Source organism: Triturus cristatus, chromosome 8 (genome assembly GCF_964204655.1).
Source record: "Triturus cristatus chromosome 8, aTriCri1.1, whole genome shotgun sequence".
NCBI classification, from domain to species: domain Eukaryota; kingdom Metazoa; phylum Chordata; class Amphibia; order Caudata; family Salamandridae; genus Triturus; species Triturus cristatus.
In genome coordinates this window covers 1,699,289,829-1,699,310,708 of record NC_140591.1, presented here as the reverse complement: position 1 = coordinate 1,699,310,708, position 20,880 = coordinate 1,699,289,829, and the positions used below count along the sequence as shown (strand labels likewise).

Below are 20,880 nucleotides of genomic sequence, written 5' to 3'. Positions count from 1 at the left end.
GTGATGAGACACATGGGGTGGTGATAGGTGATAGATGAGACATGGTGGTGATGAGACACATGGGGTGGTGACAGATGAGATGTGGTGTTGATGAGACACATGGGGGTGGTGAGAGATGAGACATGGCAGTGATGAGACACATCGGGTGGTGTTAGATGAGATGTGGTGGGGATGAGACACATGGGGTGGTGCTAGATGAGACGTGGTGGTGATGAGACACATGGGGGTGGTGAGAGATGAGACATGGCAGTGATGAGACACATCGGGTGGTGTTAGATGAAATGTGGTGGTGATGAGACACATGGGGTGGTGATAGATGAGACGTGGTGGTGATGAGACACATGGGGGTGGTGATAGATGAGACGTGGTGGTAATGAGAAACATAGGGTGGTGATAGATGAGACGTGGTGGGGATGAGCACATGGGGTGGTGATAGATGAGACGGGTGGGGATGAGACACATGGGGTGGTGATAAATGAGACATGGTGGTGATGAGACACATGGGGTGGTGATAGATGTGACGTGGTGTTGATGAGGCACATGGGGTGGTGATTGATGAGTCGTGGTGTTGATGAGAAACATGGGGTGGTGACAGATGAGACGTGGTGGGGATGAGGCACATGGGGTGGTGATAGATGAGACGTGGTGTTGATGAGAAACATAGGGTGGTAACAGATGAGACGGGTGGGGATGAGACACATGGGGTGGTGATAAATGAGACGTGGTGGTGATGAGACACATGGGGTGGTGACAGATGAGACGTGGTGGTAGATGAGACGAGGTGGTGATGAGACACATGGGGTGGTGATAGATGAGACATGGCGGTGATGAGACACATGGGGTTGTGATAGATGAGACGAGGTGGTGATGAGACACATTGGGGTGGTGAGAGATGAGACGCAGTGGTGATGAGACACATGGGGTGCTGATAGATGGATGTGGTGGTAATGAGACATATGGGGTGGTGATAGATGAGACGTGGCGGTGATGAGACACATGATGTGGTGGTGATGAGACACATGGGGTGATGATAGATGAGACATGGTGGTGATGAGACACATGGAGGGGTAAGAGATGAGACGTGGTGGTGATGAGACACATGGGATGGTGATAGATGAAACGTGGTGGTGATGAGATACATGGGGTGGTGATAGATGAGACGTGGTGGTGATGAGACACATGGGGTGGTGATAGATGAAACGTGGTGGTGATGAGACACATGGGGTGGTGATAGATGAGATGTGGTGGTGATGAGACACATGGGTGGTGATAGATGAGACGTGGTGGTGATGAGACACATGGGGTGGTGATAGATGAGACGTGGTGGGGGATAAAACACATGAGGTGGTGATAGATGAGACTTGGTGGTAATAAGACACATTGGGTGGTGATGGATGAGACAAGGTGGTGATGAGACACATGGGATGGTGATAGATGAAACGTGGTGGTGATGAGATACATGGGGTGGTGATAGATGAGACGTGGTGGTGATGAGACACATGGGGTGGTGATAGATGAAACGTGGTGGTGATGAGACACATGGGGTGGTGATAGATGAGATGTGGTGGTGATGAGACACATGGGTGGTGATAGATGAGACGTGGTGGTGATGAGACACATGGGGTGGTGATAGATGAGACGTGGTGGGGGATAAAACACCTGAGGTGGTGATAGATGAGACTTGGTGGTAATAAGACACATGGGGTGGTGATGGATGAGACAAGGTGGTGATGAGACACATGGGGTGGTGATAGATGAGACGTGGTGGTGATGAGACACATGGGGTGGTGACAGATGAGATGTGGCAGTGATGAGACACATAGGGTGGTGATAGATGAGACATGGTTGTGATGTGTCACATGGGCTGGTGATAGATGAGATGTGGTGGTGATGAGACACATGGGTGGTGATAGATGAGACGTGGTGGTGATGAGACACATGGGGTGGTGATAGATGAAACGTGGTGGTGATGAGACACATGGGGTGGTGATAGATGAGATGTGGTGGTGATGAGACACATGGGTGGTGATAGATGAGACGTGGTGCTGATGAGACACATGGGGTGGTGATAGATGAAACGTGGTGGTGATGAGACACATGGGGTGGTGGTGGTGAGACGTGGTGGAGATGAGACAACGGGGGTGGTGACAGATGACACGTGGTGGTGATGAGACACATGGGGTGGTGCTAGATCAGACGTGGTGGTGATGAGACACATTGGGTGGTGATGGATGAGACAAGGTGGTGATGAGACACATGGGGTGGTGATAGATGAGATGTGGTGGTGATGAGACACATGGGGTGGTGACAGATGAGATGTGTTTGTGATGAGACACATGGGGTGGTGATAGATGAGATGTGTTTGTGATGAGACACATGGGGTGGTGATAGATGAGATGTGGTGGTGATGAGACACATGGGTGGTGATAGGTGATAGATGAGACGTGGTGGTGATGAGACACATGGGGTGATGACAGATGAGACGTGGTGGTGATGAGACACGGGGTGGTGATAGATGAGACATGGTGGTGAGAAATTTGACATGGTGGTGATAAGACACATGGGGTGGTGATAGATGAGACATGGTGGATGATGAGACACATGGGGTGGTGCTAGATGAGATGTGGTGGTGATGAGACACATGGGGGTGGTGACAGATGAGACGTAGTGGTGATGCGACACATGGGATGGTGGTGATGAGACATGGTGGTGATAAGACACATGGCGTGGTGATAGATGAGACGTGGTGGATGATAAGATACATGGGGTGGTGATAGATGAGACATGGTGGTGATGAGACACATAAGGTTGTGCTAGATGAAACGTGGTGGTGATGACACACATGGGTTGGTGATAGATGAGACGTGGTGGTGATGAGACACATTGGGTGGTGATAGATGAGAAGTGGTGGTGATGAAACACATGGGGTGGTGATAGATGAGACGTGGTGGTGATGAGACACATGGGGTGGTGACAGATGAGACGTGGTGGTAGATGAGACGAGGTGGTGATGAGACACATGGGGTGGTGATAGATGAGACATGGCGGTGATGAGACACATGGGGAGTTTGTAAGTTGTGATATACGGGATGGGTGACGCCATGCGACACAGGGGACAGTGTTGATAACATAAGACACAAGTGGATGGTGACTATGGGGACCTGGGGAAGGCAATGACATGCAACACAATTGTTTCGGGTGGTGTCCAATCTGGCGGCGCCTTCGAGTAGCCATGTTAATGTAGCAACTCAAGCATTTTGTGACTCCATAGCCCTAAGCTTTCAGGGTAAAGTGAATCACATTTTAATGCCCCTGTTGCTTTTATGAGTCGATTGGACCTGAACAGAGAGGTATTAGATAGCTTTTCCTTTAGGGAATTTGTGCCGGTTTCTGCGGAACAGATAACTGATCTGGTAAGTATTGCTAAATCCAGCTCACTGAGTGATCTGTGTCCTCCTCCTGTTCTGAAACTGATTCCGGACCTTATAGGTATTTACCTGGCAAATATCTTTAACTCTATGTTCAGCTCAGGCATCTACCCCTCCCAATCGAAAAAGGCCTCTATTCTCACATTGCTAAAAAAAACTAACTTGGACCCAGCGGACACCAATAACAAGCATTGGAAATGCAATAGGTCTCGCGTGTGTTTGAATTAGAGCTATTAGGATTGAAAATGGCAATGTCTTTAACCACGTGAGCGGACTCCCACTGGTTTATGAGCCTTTGCAACAACTGTGTCTAATTACGTCTCATTTACAATTTGTGCAGCATTCTACAGGTGTGGGTTTTGTGTAGGAGCGTTATAATAGCAGAGCTGTCTCTCAGCATACACACAATTGTGATAACACAGCCGTCCCTTAGGTGACACGCTTCTGGAAGGCCTGAAACACTGGGGCTACCCCGGAGGTTAGAATGCACTCTGTGACTGCCAAGACAGAAGAGCTGTCGCTCAGGATCCCTAGACATCCCTAACCCCTGAGAGAGCAGAGCTGTACTTCATTTACACTCGCGTGTGGGTAGGACGACAGTCAGCAGAGCTACGATGAATGCGTCGCGACTCTCATGAGTGTCTGCGTCAGCAAAGACCTCAGGCTGCACAGCTCTCTTCGAGGCCTAGATGAATGTTCCTTCTCTGGCTGCACAGCTCTCTTCGAGGCCTAGATGAATGTTCCTTCTCAGGCTGCACAGCTCTCTTTGAGGCCTAGATGAATGTTCCTTCTCTGGCTGCACAACTCTCTTCGAGGCCTGGATGAACGCTCCTTGTCTGGCTGCACAGCTCTCTTCGAGGCCTAGATGAATGCTCCTTCTCTGGCTGCACAGCTCTCTTCGAGGCCTAGATGAATGTTCCTTCTCAGGCTCCACAGCACTCTTCGAGGCCTAGATGAATGTTCCTTCTTTGGCTGCACAGCTCTCTTCGAGGCCTGGATGAATGCTCCTTCTCTGGCTGCACAGCTCTCTTCGAGGCCTAGATGAATGCTCCTTCTCTGGCTGCACAGCTCTCTTCGAGGCCTAGATGAATGCTCCTTCTCTGGCTGCACAGCTTTCTTCGAGGCCTAGATGAATGCTGCTTCTCTGGCTGCACAGCTCTCTTCGAGGCCTGGATGAATGCTCCTTCTCTGGCTGCACAGCTCTCTTCGAGGCCTGGATGAACGCTCCTTCTCTGGCTGCACAGCTCTCTTCGATGCCTAGATGAACGTTCCTTTTCTGGCTGCACAGCCTCTGGCTGCACAACTCTCTCCGAGGCCTGGATGAACGCTCCTTCTCTGGCTGCACAGCTTTCTTCGAGGCCTAGATGAATGTTCCTTCTCTGGCTGCACAGCTCTCTTCGAGGCCTAGATGAATGTTCCTTCTCTGGCTGCACAGCTCTCTTCGAGGCCTAGATGAATGTTCCTTCTCTGGCTGCATAGCTCTCTTTGAGGCCTAGATGGATGTTCCTTCTCTGGCTGCACAGCTCTCTTCGAGGCCTAGATGAATGTTCCTTCTCAGGCTGCACAGCTCTCTTCGAGGCCTAGATAAATGTTCCTTCTCTGGCTGTACAGCTCTCTTCGAGGCCTAGATGAATGCTCCTTCTCTGGCTGCACAGCTCTCTTCGAGGCCTAGATGAATGCTCCTTCTCTGGCTGCACAGCTCTCTTCGAGGCCTGGATGAATGCTCCTTCTCTGGCTGCACAGCTCTCTTCGAGGCCTGGATGAACACTCCTTCTCTGGCTGCACAGCTCTCTTCGATGCCTAGATGAACGTTCCTTTTCTGGCTGCACAGCCTCTGGCTGCACAGCTCTCTCCGAGGCCTGGATGAACGCTCCTTCTCTGGCTGCACAGCTTTCTTCGAGGCCTAGATGAATGTTCCTTCTCTGGCTGCACAGCTCTCTTCGAGGCCTAGATGAATGTTCCTTCTCTGGCTGCATAGCTCTCTTTGAGGCCTAGATGAATGTTCCTTCTCTGGCTGCACAGCTCTCTTCGAGGCCTAGATGAATGTTCCTTCTCTGGCTGCACAGCTCTCTTCGAGGCCTAGATGAATGTTCCTGCTCTGACTGCACAGCTCTCTTCGAGGCCTAGATGAACGTTCCTTCTCTATCTGCACAGCTCTCTTCGAGGCCTAGATGAATGTTCCTTCATGATTAAGACATCAGAGCTACTGAGACTGCGCTAGGTCACTCTCACTAATGTTTGAGACATTAGAGTTGTATCAGAGGCGCCAAAGCTGTCGTCAACAGTTGGGACAGCACAGCTACCCCACAGGTTACATGTATTTTATGATTCCACACACAGCTGTCCCTTGCAGGAAGCTTGGTATGTGGAGTTAAGCGTCAGGGTAGAGAGCTCTCGCTAGGCCCTGAGACAGCAGTGCTAAACCACTGGGAACTCAAGTAAGGGATGAGATAGAAGAGCTGTCTCTCAATATGTCACGTCCTCGTTAGTAAAGCGCTCAGATTCAGAAGCACGTACAGCGGCGCTTTCCTTCAGGTTTCAGCCTCGCGCTCAATGGTTCGATTCTAGAAACATCCACAGGGGGGGACCCAGTGCCAGTGATGCTTGAGACGGCGGAGCTGACGGGCATCGCCACGTGATCCATCATCTGCAGGTTTTAACAATAAAAAATGTTTCAAGCTCAAAAGGATGAAAAGAATGTCAAATGCGGGAGCTCCAGAGAGGGTGCAGCGGGGGCCCTTCGCAACATTTCTGTTTCTTATTGTTGCAACGGAGCGTTGCACTGGTACGAATGAGGCGAAACCTTTGCCCAGACAGTGGTGTTAGTGTGTATAAATATTTAAATAATGAGGTCAATCTATAAAAATGCAGCATATTTTGCCTTTTCTTGCTGCATAATTCCAACGGCCCGTGCCAATCATATCGCAGTAAGGATTTAGACTGCAGCTAGTTTGTAGGCTCAGAGGGAGGAGTCAGTCCAGGCTGCACAGAGGACACTTGATCCGGCCTCAGATGTGTTAGATTAACAATCTCTCAGAGCTGAGGGAACATCAAAGCTATCCACAGCACTAAAGCCTTAGACAGCAGAGCTATCTCTAATGTTAGACAGCTCTCACTGACCTCAACACTCAATCCCATTCCATTCACTTCACTCAGACCCGCTATCTTTGTTGACACTTCATTCTGTACCAAACCTGATGCTGCTCCTTGAGGGTCGGCGGTTATGTGCATTTCGCAACATGTGAAAAAGAACAGTCCTGGGCTGGTGTAAAACCCCCGCCTCTGGAGCATGCACGCTTTCCAAGTATGTTAACCCCGCTGTTGCACATCCCAGTACAGCCAATGCAGGAACTCACAGGGCGACTACAAGTGTAGTGAAGTGCCGAGTACCAGAGCAGCCTGGCGTGGCGTCACCGCAGCTGCGTGCTGCAAGCCTCGTGGCGCTGCTCTATCTATCACAAGGACAGCGCCCTGCGAAACGCAGCTCCTGCTCACTGTACTGGCGGTGCATGTGAACCCCTCCTCTCACTGGGGTGGGGGGAGCTGAAAAAGGATGCATTGGAAACTTCAGCGATTAAAGACTCGCAAATGAAATTGATTACGACGGGACGTTTGCCCCACTCTTTTTGGAAATGTTGCTTATTTAGAAAAATCAGCTATGAAAGCAGAATAATTTTGCATATGTTTTTTTTCCTGCAGAATAGTCCCCGCAGGCTCCCACTCACCCCACATACTTACACCCCCGCAATGATGGAGGGGCTATTTGTACAAAGGCAGTAGCCTGTTTAAATTTGCATCGCGCTTTCACTTTAAGTGAAAGGGCGATGCAAAAATGAACACGCAGCCGCCCTTGTCAAAGGCGAATGAAAAAACATAGTGCTTCCTAAGTAATTAAAGGAGAGTGTGTACAGCCGCAAGTAAACGATCCAGTCCGGGTGGACGGGGTGAAAAGGGGACAGGGCGGTAACAAGGAGGGACTAAGAAGCCTCGTTTTCTATCGGAGCCCAGAGTTCACCATGTAAGATGACGCCACCCAATCAAAAAGATGGGCGGGGCTTCAAGTCCCCTTCCGAAGCGTACTGATGACAATAATCATTGCAGAGCGAGGAGCGCATGCGCTAGGTCTGCGAGACCTAATTACCGACCAATTGTGCGTCTCCTGTTGCCTGCTAAACTTGCTGAGAAAATGATGAATGATGAATTGGCCAATACATCTATGATAATAAGCTGTTGGATGAAACGCAATTCGGTTTTAGAAAAGGCCATAATATGGAGACCGCACCAAATCCCTGTTGACTTCTTTCTTATCAAAACGTACTCAATTAGTCAGCTTGGGCGATTTTTACTTCCCCGTTTTTTCACTCCCATGTGGAGTTCCGCAGGGGTCTTCCATTAGCCCCACTTTGTTTAACATTTACGTTACCGATTTACCACAGGTGATAAATATGCAGAAGACATCCAATTAGGGCTCTCTGTTCACAAGAACGTGGACACTGTTTCGGTTCATTTCCATGATGGTATGTTGGCCATCAGCCCTTGGATGTCAAGACACTGCCTTAAATTGAACTTGTCTAAGACCGAGGTTATGGTCTTTGGAAATGTATACCCTGTCTGGTCTCCTGGCTGGAGGCCAGATAAATTGGAATCACCCCCAACCCCGATTACTAAAGCCAAGAACTTGGGTGTCATCCTAGATGACAAGCTGTCTTTTAAATGTCATGTTAACGCAGTGGCCTCTTCATGCTTCTATGTTCTCAGAATGGTGAAGAAACTCTTCCCTTTCATTCCGATTGATGCCAGGAGAAAGAAAATATCCGCTTTGGTTATGTCCAAAGTTGATTACTGTAACAGTTTATTGATTAAGGCACAGGAAATGATTCTTAGTAAGCTACAGCTGGTGCAGAACGCAGCCGCCAGGATGCTTTCGGGCATTCCGAAATTTAAATTCTCCAAGGTGGTTAGACAACTTCATTGGTTGCCTATAAGAAGCAGAACAAAATTCAAAGCATTGTGCATTGCCAATAAAGCGATTCACAATATAGGGCCGGAATTTCTGAAGAATGTACTGCAGATATTCACTCCCATCAGATCCCTGCGTTCGTCAGGTGCCAACATTCTTGTCGTCCCAAGAACCAATTAGGGCGACAGAAGCTTTGTAGTTGTCACTGCTAAGCTGTGGAATTCCCTTCCTTCTCAGACCAATCAATCAATCAATCACTTGTAGAGCGCACTACTCACCCGTGAGGGTCTCAAGGTGCTGAGGGGGGAGCTGCTACTGCTCGAACAACCAGGTCTTGAGAAGTCTCCTGTAGAAGGTGAGTTGTTTGTTGAGGTATGCTGGTCCGGCGTCGTGGAGTGCTTTGTGAGTGTGGGTGAGGAGCTTGAACGTGAGCCAGTGCAGGTCCCTCAGGTGGGCAGTGATGTGGCTGTGGCGGGGGATGTCGAGGATGAGGCGTGCGGAGGCGTTCTATATGCGTGGAGTCTCTTCTGAAGTTTGGCCGTGGTTCCAGCATGGAGGGCGTTGCCATATTCCAGCCTGCTGGTGACAAGTGCCTGGGTGACCGTCCCTCTGGTTCCGGTGGGGATCCATCTGTAGATCTTGCGAAGCATGCGGAGGGTGATGAAGCAGGAGGAGGAGACTGCGTTGACTTGCTGGGTCATTGACAGTGATGACTCCAAGATGAACCACAGGTTGCGTGCGTGGTTGGTGGGTGTTGGTGCAGCTCCAAGCGAGGCCAGCCACCAGGAGTCGTCCCAGGTGGAGGGGGTGTATCCGAGGATGAGGACCTCCGTCTTGTCCGAGTTCAGTTTCAGGCGACTGTTCTTCATCCATTCGGCGACGGCCTTCATTCCTTTGTGGAAGTTGGTTCTGGCGGTGGCGGGGAGTTTGGTGAGGGAGAGGATCAGCTGCGTGTCATTGGCGTATGAGACGATGTTGAGGTTGTGCGATCGGACGATGTTGGCGAGTGTTGTCATGTAGACGTTGAAGAGGGTTGGGCTGAGGGATGATCCCTGGGGCACGCTGCAGATGATTTTGGTGGCTTCGGATCGGAACTGAGGGAGGCGGACTCTCTGGGTTCTGTCAGTGAGGAAAGAGGTGATCCAGGCCAGGGCCTTGTCGCGGATCCCTGCGGTGTGGAGGCGTGTGCGTAGGGTGTGGTGGCAGACGGTGTCGAAGGCGGCCGAGAGGCCTAGGAGGAAGAGGGCCGGTGTTTTGCCGTTGTCCAGCAGGATCCTGATGTCGTCGGTGGCGGCGATGAGGGCGGTTTCGGGGCTGTGGTTGCTGCAAAATCCGGACTGGGATGAGTCGAGGGTGTCGTTCTCTTTGAGGAATCGAAGGATAAGTGGATGCAGCGGTGGCCGGTCCAGTGGAGTTCGGCGGTGTGGCTGAAGGTGATGTGTTTGCTGGCGGAGAAGATGGGGTCGAGCGTGTGTCCGGCAGAGTGGGTGGGTGTCGTGACGAGCTGTTTGAGACCGAGGTTGGCGAGTGTGAGAAGTTGGCCTGGCCTATGCTGGTCACTAGTTATAGTAGCCACCTTGCACCAGTCCAATTTGACTCTTATGGTAGATAGGTTTGAGACAACCTTTTAAAGAAAGCTATCCTAGTAGTAGCTGTGGAGAGCAGCCTTCAGGCTAAGTCTCTGAGGAATGTAAAGCAGCTTGTTTTGCCTTAGAATCTCTTGAATTACCAAATGAAAGGACACCACACAGGTATATATATCAAATATATATGTGCTTATTATTAGACACACTCTACTAATCTCTTTATGAGATTAGAAGCCAGGAACACATTCAAATATCAACGTTTCACAATAGGTTAAGCACAAAATGGCTGGAGCCCTAGGGGCGTACCAGACCATATACTAAAAAAATGGTATAGCAATGTCGACTTGCAAAATGACAAGGCCTATGGCCTGGGGAATCGCTGGGGCTTCACTACTGCAGTGTTAGCAGGTAAGTAACAGGCCCACGGAAGACGCGTGCAGTGTGCGGGTTCTCTATTGATTACAATGGAGCAAGTCGCAGTTTCATTAGTTCTAGGGTAGTTCTAGGGTACTTCGAGGAAGCCTACAAGCAAGCCACTTACAAGGTAAGTATTTCGAGGGCCAACACACACTAGGGCACCGGAGTGCACGAGTTACCTCACTCAGGGAAGCCAGGTGCATAGGTGTCTTTTGGTGTCGGGTCGCGTCGCTGTTTTCTATGGAGACCAAAGAAGACTTGCTGTTTGTGTCGACTGAAGAAGTGTCCGTTGGAATCCAAGGGTGGATTCAAGATGGAGGTGACCTGAAAATTGAGGAGACAGTGTTCAAAGTCACTTGCCAGTGACCGGTGGCCAGGAAGATGGCTGACCAGGGATGTCGGGTGATTTCAGGTCGTCGATGGTGTTTTGTCTCTTCGCTCACGAGGTCCAGGAAGGATCGACTATGACCAGCAGCTGGATTCGGAGTGTCCCACGACATCTGCAGCTGACTGCGGTGTCGGCAACCGGATTGGAGCCAACAAGCCTTGGCAACTGCAAGTCTCGTGGAAAGTGAAGATTGTCAGCGTTGCAGACCAGCAAGGTCTGAGGGACTCACCCAGCGAGGGTGAGTGAGGGCAGGCCTGGCGCAACCAGGGGAGCCCTTTTAGTTGATAAGAAAGTCTTCGGGGGACCCACAAGCCAGCGGGCAAGTGATCGCGAAGACGCCTCTTGAGGAAATGCTTCACAGGAGCCCACTCGGGACGGGGTAGGCCTCTGATTTTCGCTGCAAGACCCGCTGGAGGATTGGGCCACAAATGGTCCAATGCACAAGTTTGTAGAACGTCGAGAAGGGATTGCACTCGACAATTGTGCACGGTCCCCGGGTATTGCTGTTTCTCGTCACTCGTGGGGTCCACTCGTCACAGCTTTGCTGGGGACTCACAATGGCCGTCGAGAAGTCAGGAAATCCACTTCCGGGGCAGCAGGGACTTCGAACTCCGGCGGGAGCGGGAAAGTTTGCAACCGTTGATTAAGGTTTTTGTTGCCTGCCAAGCAGGGGAGTCACTCCTTGACTCCAAGGGAGATTCTTCTGTCTTTCAAAGGTAGTGCAACGTCGAAGGGCCAGGATTATTCTTTGTAGAGCGTCGTCCAGGGTTATCTGCTTTGCAATGGCAATGCTTGCTATCTTATAGTGCAGATAGGGGAGGGACTAGCTCTATGACCACTCCTCTAGGAGGGTCAGGGTAGGGGGTGGTTACACCCACTTCCCTTTTTCCAGTTTCGCGCCAGAGCAGGGACAGGTAGCCCCTGAACCGGTTTGAGCTGGCATATGCACAGAGGAGCCTACTGCTCCCCAGTGCAGGACTTCAAAGCACTATAGAAGTGCACCCACCCAGCTCCAATACACTAAATCCTGTCTGGAAGGTGGTGACACCTCCCTGTGACAGGATGCCTATTGTTGGGCTTCCTCCACTGCGAGTTGCAGTCAGCAGCGGGAGGGCAGCCCAGTGTCTGTGCTGGTGGCATCCATTTTGTGATGCCAGTGCTCTTTCAGATTTCTGTCGTTTTAGTACAGTGGGTACATGTCGTCGCCTCTGGAAGGGTGGGATCATGCTCCCACATCAAGAACTGATGTGGGGGTATGATTCCAAGTTGTTTGACACCAAACACGACATGTTTTGATGCAGTCATTCCAAAGCTAGCATTTATAATGCACTTAAGAGTATATGGTTTAACCGCATCCACAAACAGCCATAGAGAATAGACTCTGGTAGCTGCAGAGGGGTCCTGCTCAGGCAGTGGCACCCCCTCACATAGTAAACCAAGCACCCTGCCCTCAGGATTGATAGGACCTGCCATAGGGGTGGCTGATAGGTTTATATGTGTGTGTATGGTGAGATATAGGAACCTATACCTCAGTGAGGAGTGCTAACACTACCTCACCCATGCTGCTGTAGCAGGCCTGTGGTGTCACTTTGAGTCTGCTTCCCAGGGGTGGCATAATACATGCTGCAGCCCCTGGTAGGCCTGTGAAGTACCAATGCACTAGGGGCTCATAAGGTACCACAGTATCCAATCACTAGTGCATCTAATATGCACACCAAGTCGTTTAGAGAGAACAGTGAGACTGGGGCCCTGATTAGCAGGGACCCAGCCAGACTATAGCCAGAAACCAGTGTATACATCAGAAAAAAAGTGGGGGCAACATAAGTGTATATCCTACTCTCCTATAGCGAAGTTGTCCAACAGTGTGATGGAGTTGCTGTCGTTGGCGTTCTCGAGGTGGAAGTTCAGGTCTCCGAGGAGGATGTAGTCTGTGGAGGCCAAGGCGTGTGAGCTGACGACGTCTGTGATGGAGTCACTGAACTGTGGCTGAGGTCCGGGGGGGGGTCTGTACACGAGGGTTCCTCTGAGGGTGGTGTTGGGATTGGTGTAGATCTGGAAGTGCAGGTGTTTGGCTGTGCTGAGGGTGTCTTCGGTGCTGGTCGAGGGTGTTCCTGTGGACAATGGCGATTTCTCCTCCTGCACCGTTGGTGCGGTCCCTGCGGGTTATCTTGTAGCCATACGGGATGGCTATGGCAACGTCGGGCGCTGATGAGGTGTTCATCCAGGTCTCCGCCAGGAAAGCGACGTCCGGGGACGATGAGTCGAGCAGGTCCCAGAGTTCGACGGCGTGTCTGTGGACGGAGCGGGTGTTGAGCAGTATACATCTGAGATGGTTGTGGCCTGCCTTGTTGGGTGCGCTTCGGTGTGGCCTGGAAGCTGGTGGTAGATCGGCCGGCGTTGAGTGAGTGGAGGAGTTTGGCTTTGTAGCGGCGTCTGGTGTTGTGGCGCTCGCGGGGGGCCAGGGGGTCTGGCGCTGGGCACAGTGCGGGCGCAGACGGGCTTGCCTAAGGTGCGCCGGCGGCACGGACACACAGCATCTGCCATTAAGAAGGGGAGGTGGGAGGGAGGGGCAGCTGGGAGACGGGTGGGAAGGCGAATGGGCGAGCTAGGGGGGCAGGGACGGGAAAATTGGAACAAGGGGGGCTACAGGGAGAGAGGGGACCAAATAGTAAATGGAGAGAAGCAAAATGCAGCAAGGTAAATGGAGAGAAAAGCAAAATGCAGCAAAAAGGAAGGCAGTACAAAAGCCCAGAGAGCAGGTGAATTACAGTGAAAAATAAAACAAAAGCGAACAAGAGCAGCCACAGGAGGCTAGAACTCGCGGAAGCAGCGATGGGGAGGCACGGCACAGACAGGTGGAGATAGCTGTGCGGTGTGGGAAGCGACCAGCCTGTACAGAGGGTCAAGGGTCGCTCTCCTCACCGAGCAGCGGCCGCCATTAAGAAGAGGAAGTGAGAGGGAGGGGCAGCTGGGAGGCGGGTGGGATGGCGAATGGGCCAGCGAGGGGGGTGGGGCCGCAGGGGACACAGCGGTGGGAAAATTGGAACCAGGGGGTTACGGGGAGAGAGGGGACCAAATAGTAAATGGAGAGAAGCAAAATGCAGCAAAAGTAAATGGAGAGAAAAGCAAAATGCAGCAAAAAGGAAGGCAGTACAAAAGCCCAGAGAGCAGGCAAATTACAGTGAAAAATAAAACAAAAGCGAACAAGAGCAGCCACAGGAGGCTAGAACTCGCGGCAGCAGCGGTGGGGAGGCACAGTCAGGTGGAGCTAGCTGTGTGGCGTCGGGAGCGACCTGCCTGTACACAGACCGGAGCCAGTCCTACTTTATTGTCATTTAGGAAACTATTAAATTCAATTAGTAGTTTTTTTTTCATCTAGGCCATGCCCTTGCCTACTGGAGCACTTAGCGCCGAGACACCTATGGGTATTTGTGCGCTTGATAAGTTGTTTTAACATTAACATTAACACACGATGATGATACTATGGACCCATGCGAAGGCACTAATGACGAGACACATGCAATGGCACTAATGACATGAGACCCATGCGATGGCACTAATGACGAGACACATGCGATGGCACTAATGACATGAAACCCATGCAATGGCACTAATGACATGAGACTTATGTGATGGCACTAATGACGAGACACATGCGATGGCACTTATGACATGAGACCCATGCGATGACACTAATGACATGAAACTCACGCGATGGCACTAATGACGAGACACATGCGATGGCACTAATGACATGAGACCCATGCGATGGCACTAATGACATGAGACACAAGCGATGGCACTGACATGAGACCCATGCAATGGCACTAATGACATGAGACCCATGCAATGGCACTAATGACATGAGACCTATGGGATGGCACTAATGACATGAGACACATGCGATGACACTATTGATATGAGACCCATGAGATGGCACTAATGACATGAGACACCTGTGATGGCACTAATGACGAGACCCATGCGATGGCACTAATGACATGAGACCCATGCGATGGCACTAATGACGAGACACATGCGATGACACTAATGACATGAGACCCATGCAATGGCACTAATGACGAGACACATGCGATGGCACTAATGACATGAGACACATGCGATGGCACTGACATGAGACCCATGCGATGGCACTAATGACATGAGACCCATGCGATGGCACCAATGCCCTGAGACCCATGCGATTGCACTAATGACGAGACACATGCGATGACACTAATGACATGAGACCCATGCAGTGGCACTAATGACGAGACACATGCGATGGCACTAATGACGAGACACATGCGATGGCACTAATGACATGAGACACATCCGATGGCACTGACATGAGACCCATGCGATGGCACTAATGACATGAGACCCATGCGATGGCACTAATGACGAGACACATGCGATGGCACTAATGACATGAGACACATGCGATGGCACTGACATGAGACCCATGCGATGGCACCAATGACATGAGACTCATGCGATGGCACTCATGACGAGACACATGCGATGACACTATTGACATGAGACACATGCAAAGGTGGTGGTGATTAGATGAGAACAATGGGGGGGTGTTGAAAGCTTGAGATACATGGGAGGGAGGCAAAGATATGAGGCACATGGGATGGATAATTAGGACATGAGGCATGTTGGATAGTTCTGATGAAGTTCATTCAACACACGGGATGGTAGTGAGAAAATGAGGCTGACACCCTGTCCAGAGATTGAAGAGAAAGTTCCTTATTCACCTGAAGAATCCTGTCTCTCATCCTCCTCGTCGGACCACCATCTCTTCTGAAATTCTTGACTACCAATATTAAGTGGATTACTGTGTGCTTCAAAAATTGAGGTTTCCTCAAGCTCCAGCTTAACGTTGACATGTGAGATTTCTCCTTCTGGCACCGTGACAGTGTTAGGTTTGAAAGTATTCAGCCCTGATTAAAAAGCAGCACAAACAGCTTTTAAGTGATTGACTCAATGTACGAAAAGCTTTAACACAAAATCAGAACACACCACAAATATAATAATAGGGTCACAACTACAGTTCTATCGCCATTAAGAGGGAATCCAGCCAATCAGTGCTTTTCGACAAATTCAGTGTGCTTTCTGAAAAAGCCTTTGTTTCACTTACCTAGTGACACACATCGGACATCATTGGAATCTATGAGGAAATGTCCAACTTGGCAAAACGTCTTTCTGCATCTGAGCTCTACCCTCCACTAGAATTGAGAACCAGTGAATTGAGAACATCAAGACATTTGTTATGAGAGCAAGAACTTTGAGAAGAACAAGTTACTCACCTTCTGTACATCTTATCTGCTAGAAGCTCTATCTAGTCACAGATTCCTTACCTTAGACTATTCCCTAGGAGTCACACTGGATCCGGTTATTTTTTAGGATTCTCCTTGCGTGTCGGTAGGTGGTGTCATTCGGCTCCACGTGGCGGCAAAATCTGGGCGGCAAAATCTGTGCCTGAAGTAACATGCTCGGTGCCAATATAAGTGCTACCCCAGAACACTGACCTCAGTTCTTCCACAACAGAAGGAATTGAGCAAAGCTGAGGAAAAATGACAGGTGTGCCAAAGTGAGGTCCTGAAGGATCGCTTTGGTTGTAAATGACGAGTGTGCCAAAGTGAGGTCCTGAAGGATCGCTTTGGTTGTAAATGACGAGTGTGCCAAAGTGAGGTCCTGAAGGATCGCTTTGGTTGTAAATGACGAGTGCGCCAAAGTGAGATCCTGAAGGATCGCTTTGGTTGTAAATGACAAGTGCGCCAAAGTGAGGTCCTCAAGGATCGCTTGGATTGTAAATGACGAGTGCGACAAAAAGTGAGGTCCTCAAGGATCATTTGGATTGTAAATGACGAGTGCGCCAAAGTGAGGGCCTGAAGGATCGCTTTGGTTGTAAATGATGAGTGCGCCAAAGCGAGGTCCTGAAGGATCGCTTTGATTGTAAATGACGAGTGTGCCAAAGTGAGGTCCTGAAGGATCGCTTTGATTGTAAATGACGAGTGTGCCAAAGTGAGATTCTGAAGGATCGCTTTGATTGTAAATGACGAGTGTGCCAAAGTGAGGTCCTGAAGGATCGCTTTGATTGTAAATGACGAGTGTGCCAAAGTGAGATTCTGAAGGATTGCTTTGGTTGTAAATGACGAGTGTGCCAAAGTGAGGTCCTGAAGGATCGCTTTGATTGTAAATGACGAGTGTGCCAAAGTGAGATTCTGAAGGATTGCTTTGGTTGTAAATGACGAGTGTGCCAAAGTGAAGTCCTGAAGGATCGCTTTGATTGTAAATGACGAGTGCGCCAAAGTGAGATCCTGAAGGATCGCTTTGATTGTAAATGACGAGTGCGCCAAAGTGAGATCCTGAAGGATCGCTTTAGTTGTAAATGACAAGTGCGCCAAAGTGAGGTCCTCAAGGATCGCTTGGATTGTAAATGACGAGTGCGCCAAAGTTAGGTCCTCAAGGATCGTTTGGATTGTAAATGACGAGTGCGCCAAAGTGAGGGCCTGAAGGATCATTTGGATTGTAAATGACGAGTGCGCCAAAGTGAGGTCCTCAAGGATCGTTTGGATTGTAAATGACGAGTGCGCCAAAGTGAGGGCCTGAAGGATCGCTTTGATTGTAAATGACGAGTTCGCCAAAGTGAGGTCCTCAAGGATCGTTTGGATTGTAAATGACGAGTGCGCCAAAGTGAGGGCCTGAAGGATCGCTTTGATTGTAAATGACGAGTTCGCCAAATCGCGATCCTGAAGGATCGCTTTGGTTGTAAATGACGAGTGCGAAAAAGCGAGGTCCTGAAGGATCGCTTTGATTGTAAATGACAAGTGTGCCAAAGTGAGATTCTGAAGGATCACTTTGGTTGTAAATGACATACACCTGGAAGGATGAGAGGGAAGGAACCGGAGGCTAGAAAGAGTCTCTAACAGATGAGGCGTTTCCGAAGGTAAGTAACTTGTTCACCTGATAGAGACTTCCAGCTGCAGATTCTTTAACTTAGAGTAGATACCAAAGCACTTTCGCTGGCGGTGCGTCTGTGGACTGTATTACACTTAGAAGTCCTGGGGGACCGAATGGGTAAAGTGCCCATCGTGCCAGACCTGACTGTCTAGGCAGTAGTGTTGTCCAAATGTGTGCAGCGATGCCCAAGTGACTGCCCAACAGATATCCAGAACTGGGACTCCTCTTGCAAACCTAGTGACGGCAGCTTCGGCTCTGGTAGACTGAGATCTTAAGCCCTGATGTAGTTGCTTTTTAGCTGTTGTGTCGCAGGCTTTAATACAAAGGATAATCCATTCGGAGATGGTTCTTTTGTGAACTGCTTTGCCTTTCTTCGCACTCATAAAACCAACAAAGAGTTGATTGTGCTGTAGATGTGATCACCATAAGGAAGGAATTCAATTCAGGTCCCAATGGGGCATAATGAAGGGCCTAGGAGGAAACGTGTTGCAAACCCTTAAGGAAACGAGTCACAACAGGTGGATTGAACAGGAAAATTTGGTCTGCAACCACGGGAGGGCAGAACTAGTGGAAAGGTACCCCTTTAACATGCCCAAAGCAAAGCCTAACCGGGCTAAGGATAAGACAAACAGCTGAACTTCAGACAAGGGTGCAGACAAAGGATCAACAGTATTGGATACACACCAAACCACAAATTTATCCCATCAGCAGGCATAAATCATTTTCATGGAGGGCTGCCAGGCCGCCAAGATGACATCACAACTTCAGGAGGGAGGTCAAACAGTCTCACCTGTTGCAGCTCAATCTCCATGCATGTAGGTGGAGAGTGGATAGGTTCAGGTGCAGAACTCTGCCCTGCTGCTGCAACAGGAGATCCAGCTAAAGGGGCATCTTGCCAGAGCGGTGGGAGGAGCGGAAGGCAGCTATCATGGAGCCATAGTCAGCCCCAAAGATCTAGCGGTAGTCCTACTGTTCTTGAATCTTTTCAGAGCTGAATCTGTCTAGCCGCCGAATAGGTAAGTCCCATTGAAGGGAATGCGCATAAGGGAGGCCTGGACATCCCTAAAAAAGACAGTATTTCTCAGCCAGGCATGGCGTCGAAGCACCACTGTTTGAAGCCATGGATCTGCCCGGCTAGACAATTGTATCAAATCCACATCTTATTATGAACTTTGCTGCATCTCTTTTGTCAGCAATAGCTTGGGAGAGTATGGCCCAGGCCTCATCCGGGACCATAGTCGGCACTTGCACAACTGTATCCCACACTAAGTGGAAATAACGGCCCTGTGGTGTTCACGGACCAGAGTGCCATGCTGGTGGAAGAGAAAGTTCTCTTACTGGTGGCATTCTATGTGAGGATGAGGCCTGGACTATCAGTTCTCACGGGTGGGGGCTGGGAAAGGAAGGCTGGATATCTGGGAGTGGAGCAATGGTGGCGACCAATGGTACTGTGCACAGAAGTGCCAGTGCAATGTTTGGCCCAGTCCCCGAGCAGGACGTCTGTGAGGTTTTCGTTATAGGGTAGTAAGAGTTCTGAAGAGGATACCCCGGGCTGAAGCATCTCTGTCAAGACGTTAGTCTGGACTGCAATCGTGGGCAGCATCAGGTCTGGGACCTCAGCCGCCCTCCGGATCACCACTGTAAAAGAAGCGCCTTCCCCTGTTGCCGCTATGGGAGGAGAGAGGAGGCCAATGTCTGGTGAGGTGTCCAGACCACTGGCGTCAGCCAAATCCTCGTACCATGTGTCATCAGCCATGGACTCTGCTAAAGGGTTGGAGTCGTCAGAGGAATCCTCAGATCCCCTCCATTCATGTTCTTCAGTGGCCCCTTCAGTGAAATAGGGCTTCAGTTCCGATTCGGGCAGTGTGGGTCTGTTCGGCACCGGATAAACGTCCTGCGATGCCGGGACGATGGGTTCATCGCTGTCAATAAATGTTGGTGGCGCCTGGGAACGACACCACTGGAACGGTCTCCGGCGGTCACAAAAACGCAGCCGGAGCCGATTTGGATCCACCAATGGATCCTAAGGGGCCAACTGGAGCTGAGAGCGATGCCGCAAACGGAGCTCTAGTTGAAGACTCTCCTGAACCCATGGGGCTGAAGGCACTCCAAAGGGGTCCGGCCACCCAAATATGAGAAGCATAACCTCATAGAATTCATGGAGTTGGGCGAAGTCGCTTCGGCTACGAGAAACACAGGGAAGTGCGGGGCAGACCTGTAAGAAACTGGCTCTATATATACTGCACCAAAGTGAGGTTCAGTGTGTATAGAGTCCAAGAGTTTGTAGAGGTTTGGCAGAGGTTAAAGTTAGATAGAACCTTACTCTCTAAAGTGGTAGCTTGGTCGAGCAGTAAGGGAGTATCAGAGGACCGTGTTAAGCATTTGATGTACACACTCAGTCAGCAAATGAATTAACACACTCAAGGACTGAACTCTAGGCCAATTGTTTTTGTATAAAAAGATATACTGTTTTATTTCTAGAACCAAGCAAGCATGGTATAGGTAAGCATAAAAATACTTTTCAGATATAAGATGCTGTTGTTGAATACTTTCAAAATACAGTAGGACTTTGTACCAATTCGAGTTTACAGGGGTTGCAATGCAATGCACAAACTTAGTCGACTCAGTACATAGGAATCAATGGGCTTTTTAAGTAAAACGCAGTTAACTACTTTTCAGATTACTTTTTCTAGCACAGGGCTGGATCCTAGATTCCGCACCGGGGCATTTCCTGAGAACAGTTGAGAGAATGCGTTTTAGTTAGATGTACGATTTTTAAAGAATATTCTTGTATTTCAAAAGTTGACACTTAGAAACGTTTTCACAAAGAACCACCAATGTTATCCTATGGGAGGAAATTCAATTCACAGGTAAGTTACTTCTAAGTTACTTATCTTACTCAGTGCTGGACACCTAGGTTCAGCCCTGGGACCTTTCCTGCAAACAGTTGAGAAAATTCGGTTAGGTTATTTGTGCGATTTTTAAAGAATATTAGTTTTCAAAAGTCGACAGAAACTTTTTGGGAGAAAAAGTGTCAATGTTATCCTATGAGGAAAATCAGGTTATCGGTTTCAAGGTAAGTATTCGGTCTTTGGAGTTAGGGTTCGGAGGCAAGACTCAGGGGTCCCC

General features: G+C 49.8%; 1 protein-coding gene across 1 annotated transcript in view; it reads right to left on the bottom strand.

The window, feature by feature from the left end:
* LOC146808639 (uncharacterized) overlaps positions 1 to 20,880 on the bottom strand; it is a 336,504-nt gene that overhangs the window by 45,038 nt on the left and 270,586 nt on the right. The window contains exon 6 of the mRNA XM_085623674.1: positions 15,543 to 15,728. Coding sequence (XP_085479800.1) covers positions 15,543 to 15,728 — 186 coding nt within the window. The remainder of the gene's footprint in view (positions 1 to 15,542; positions 15,729 to 20,880) is intronic.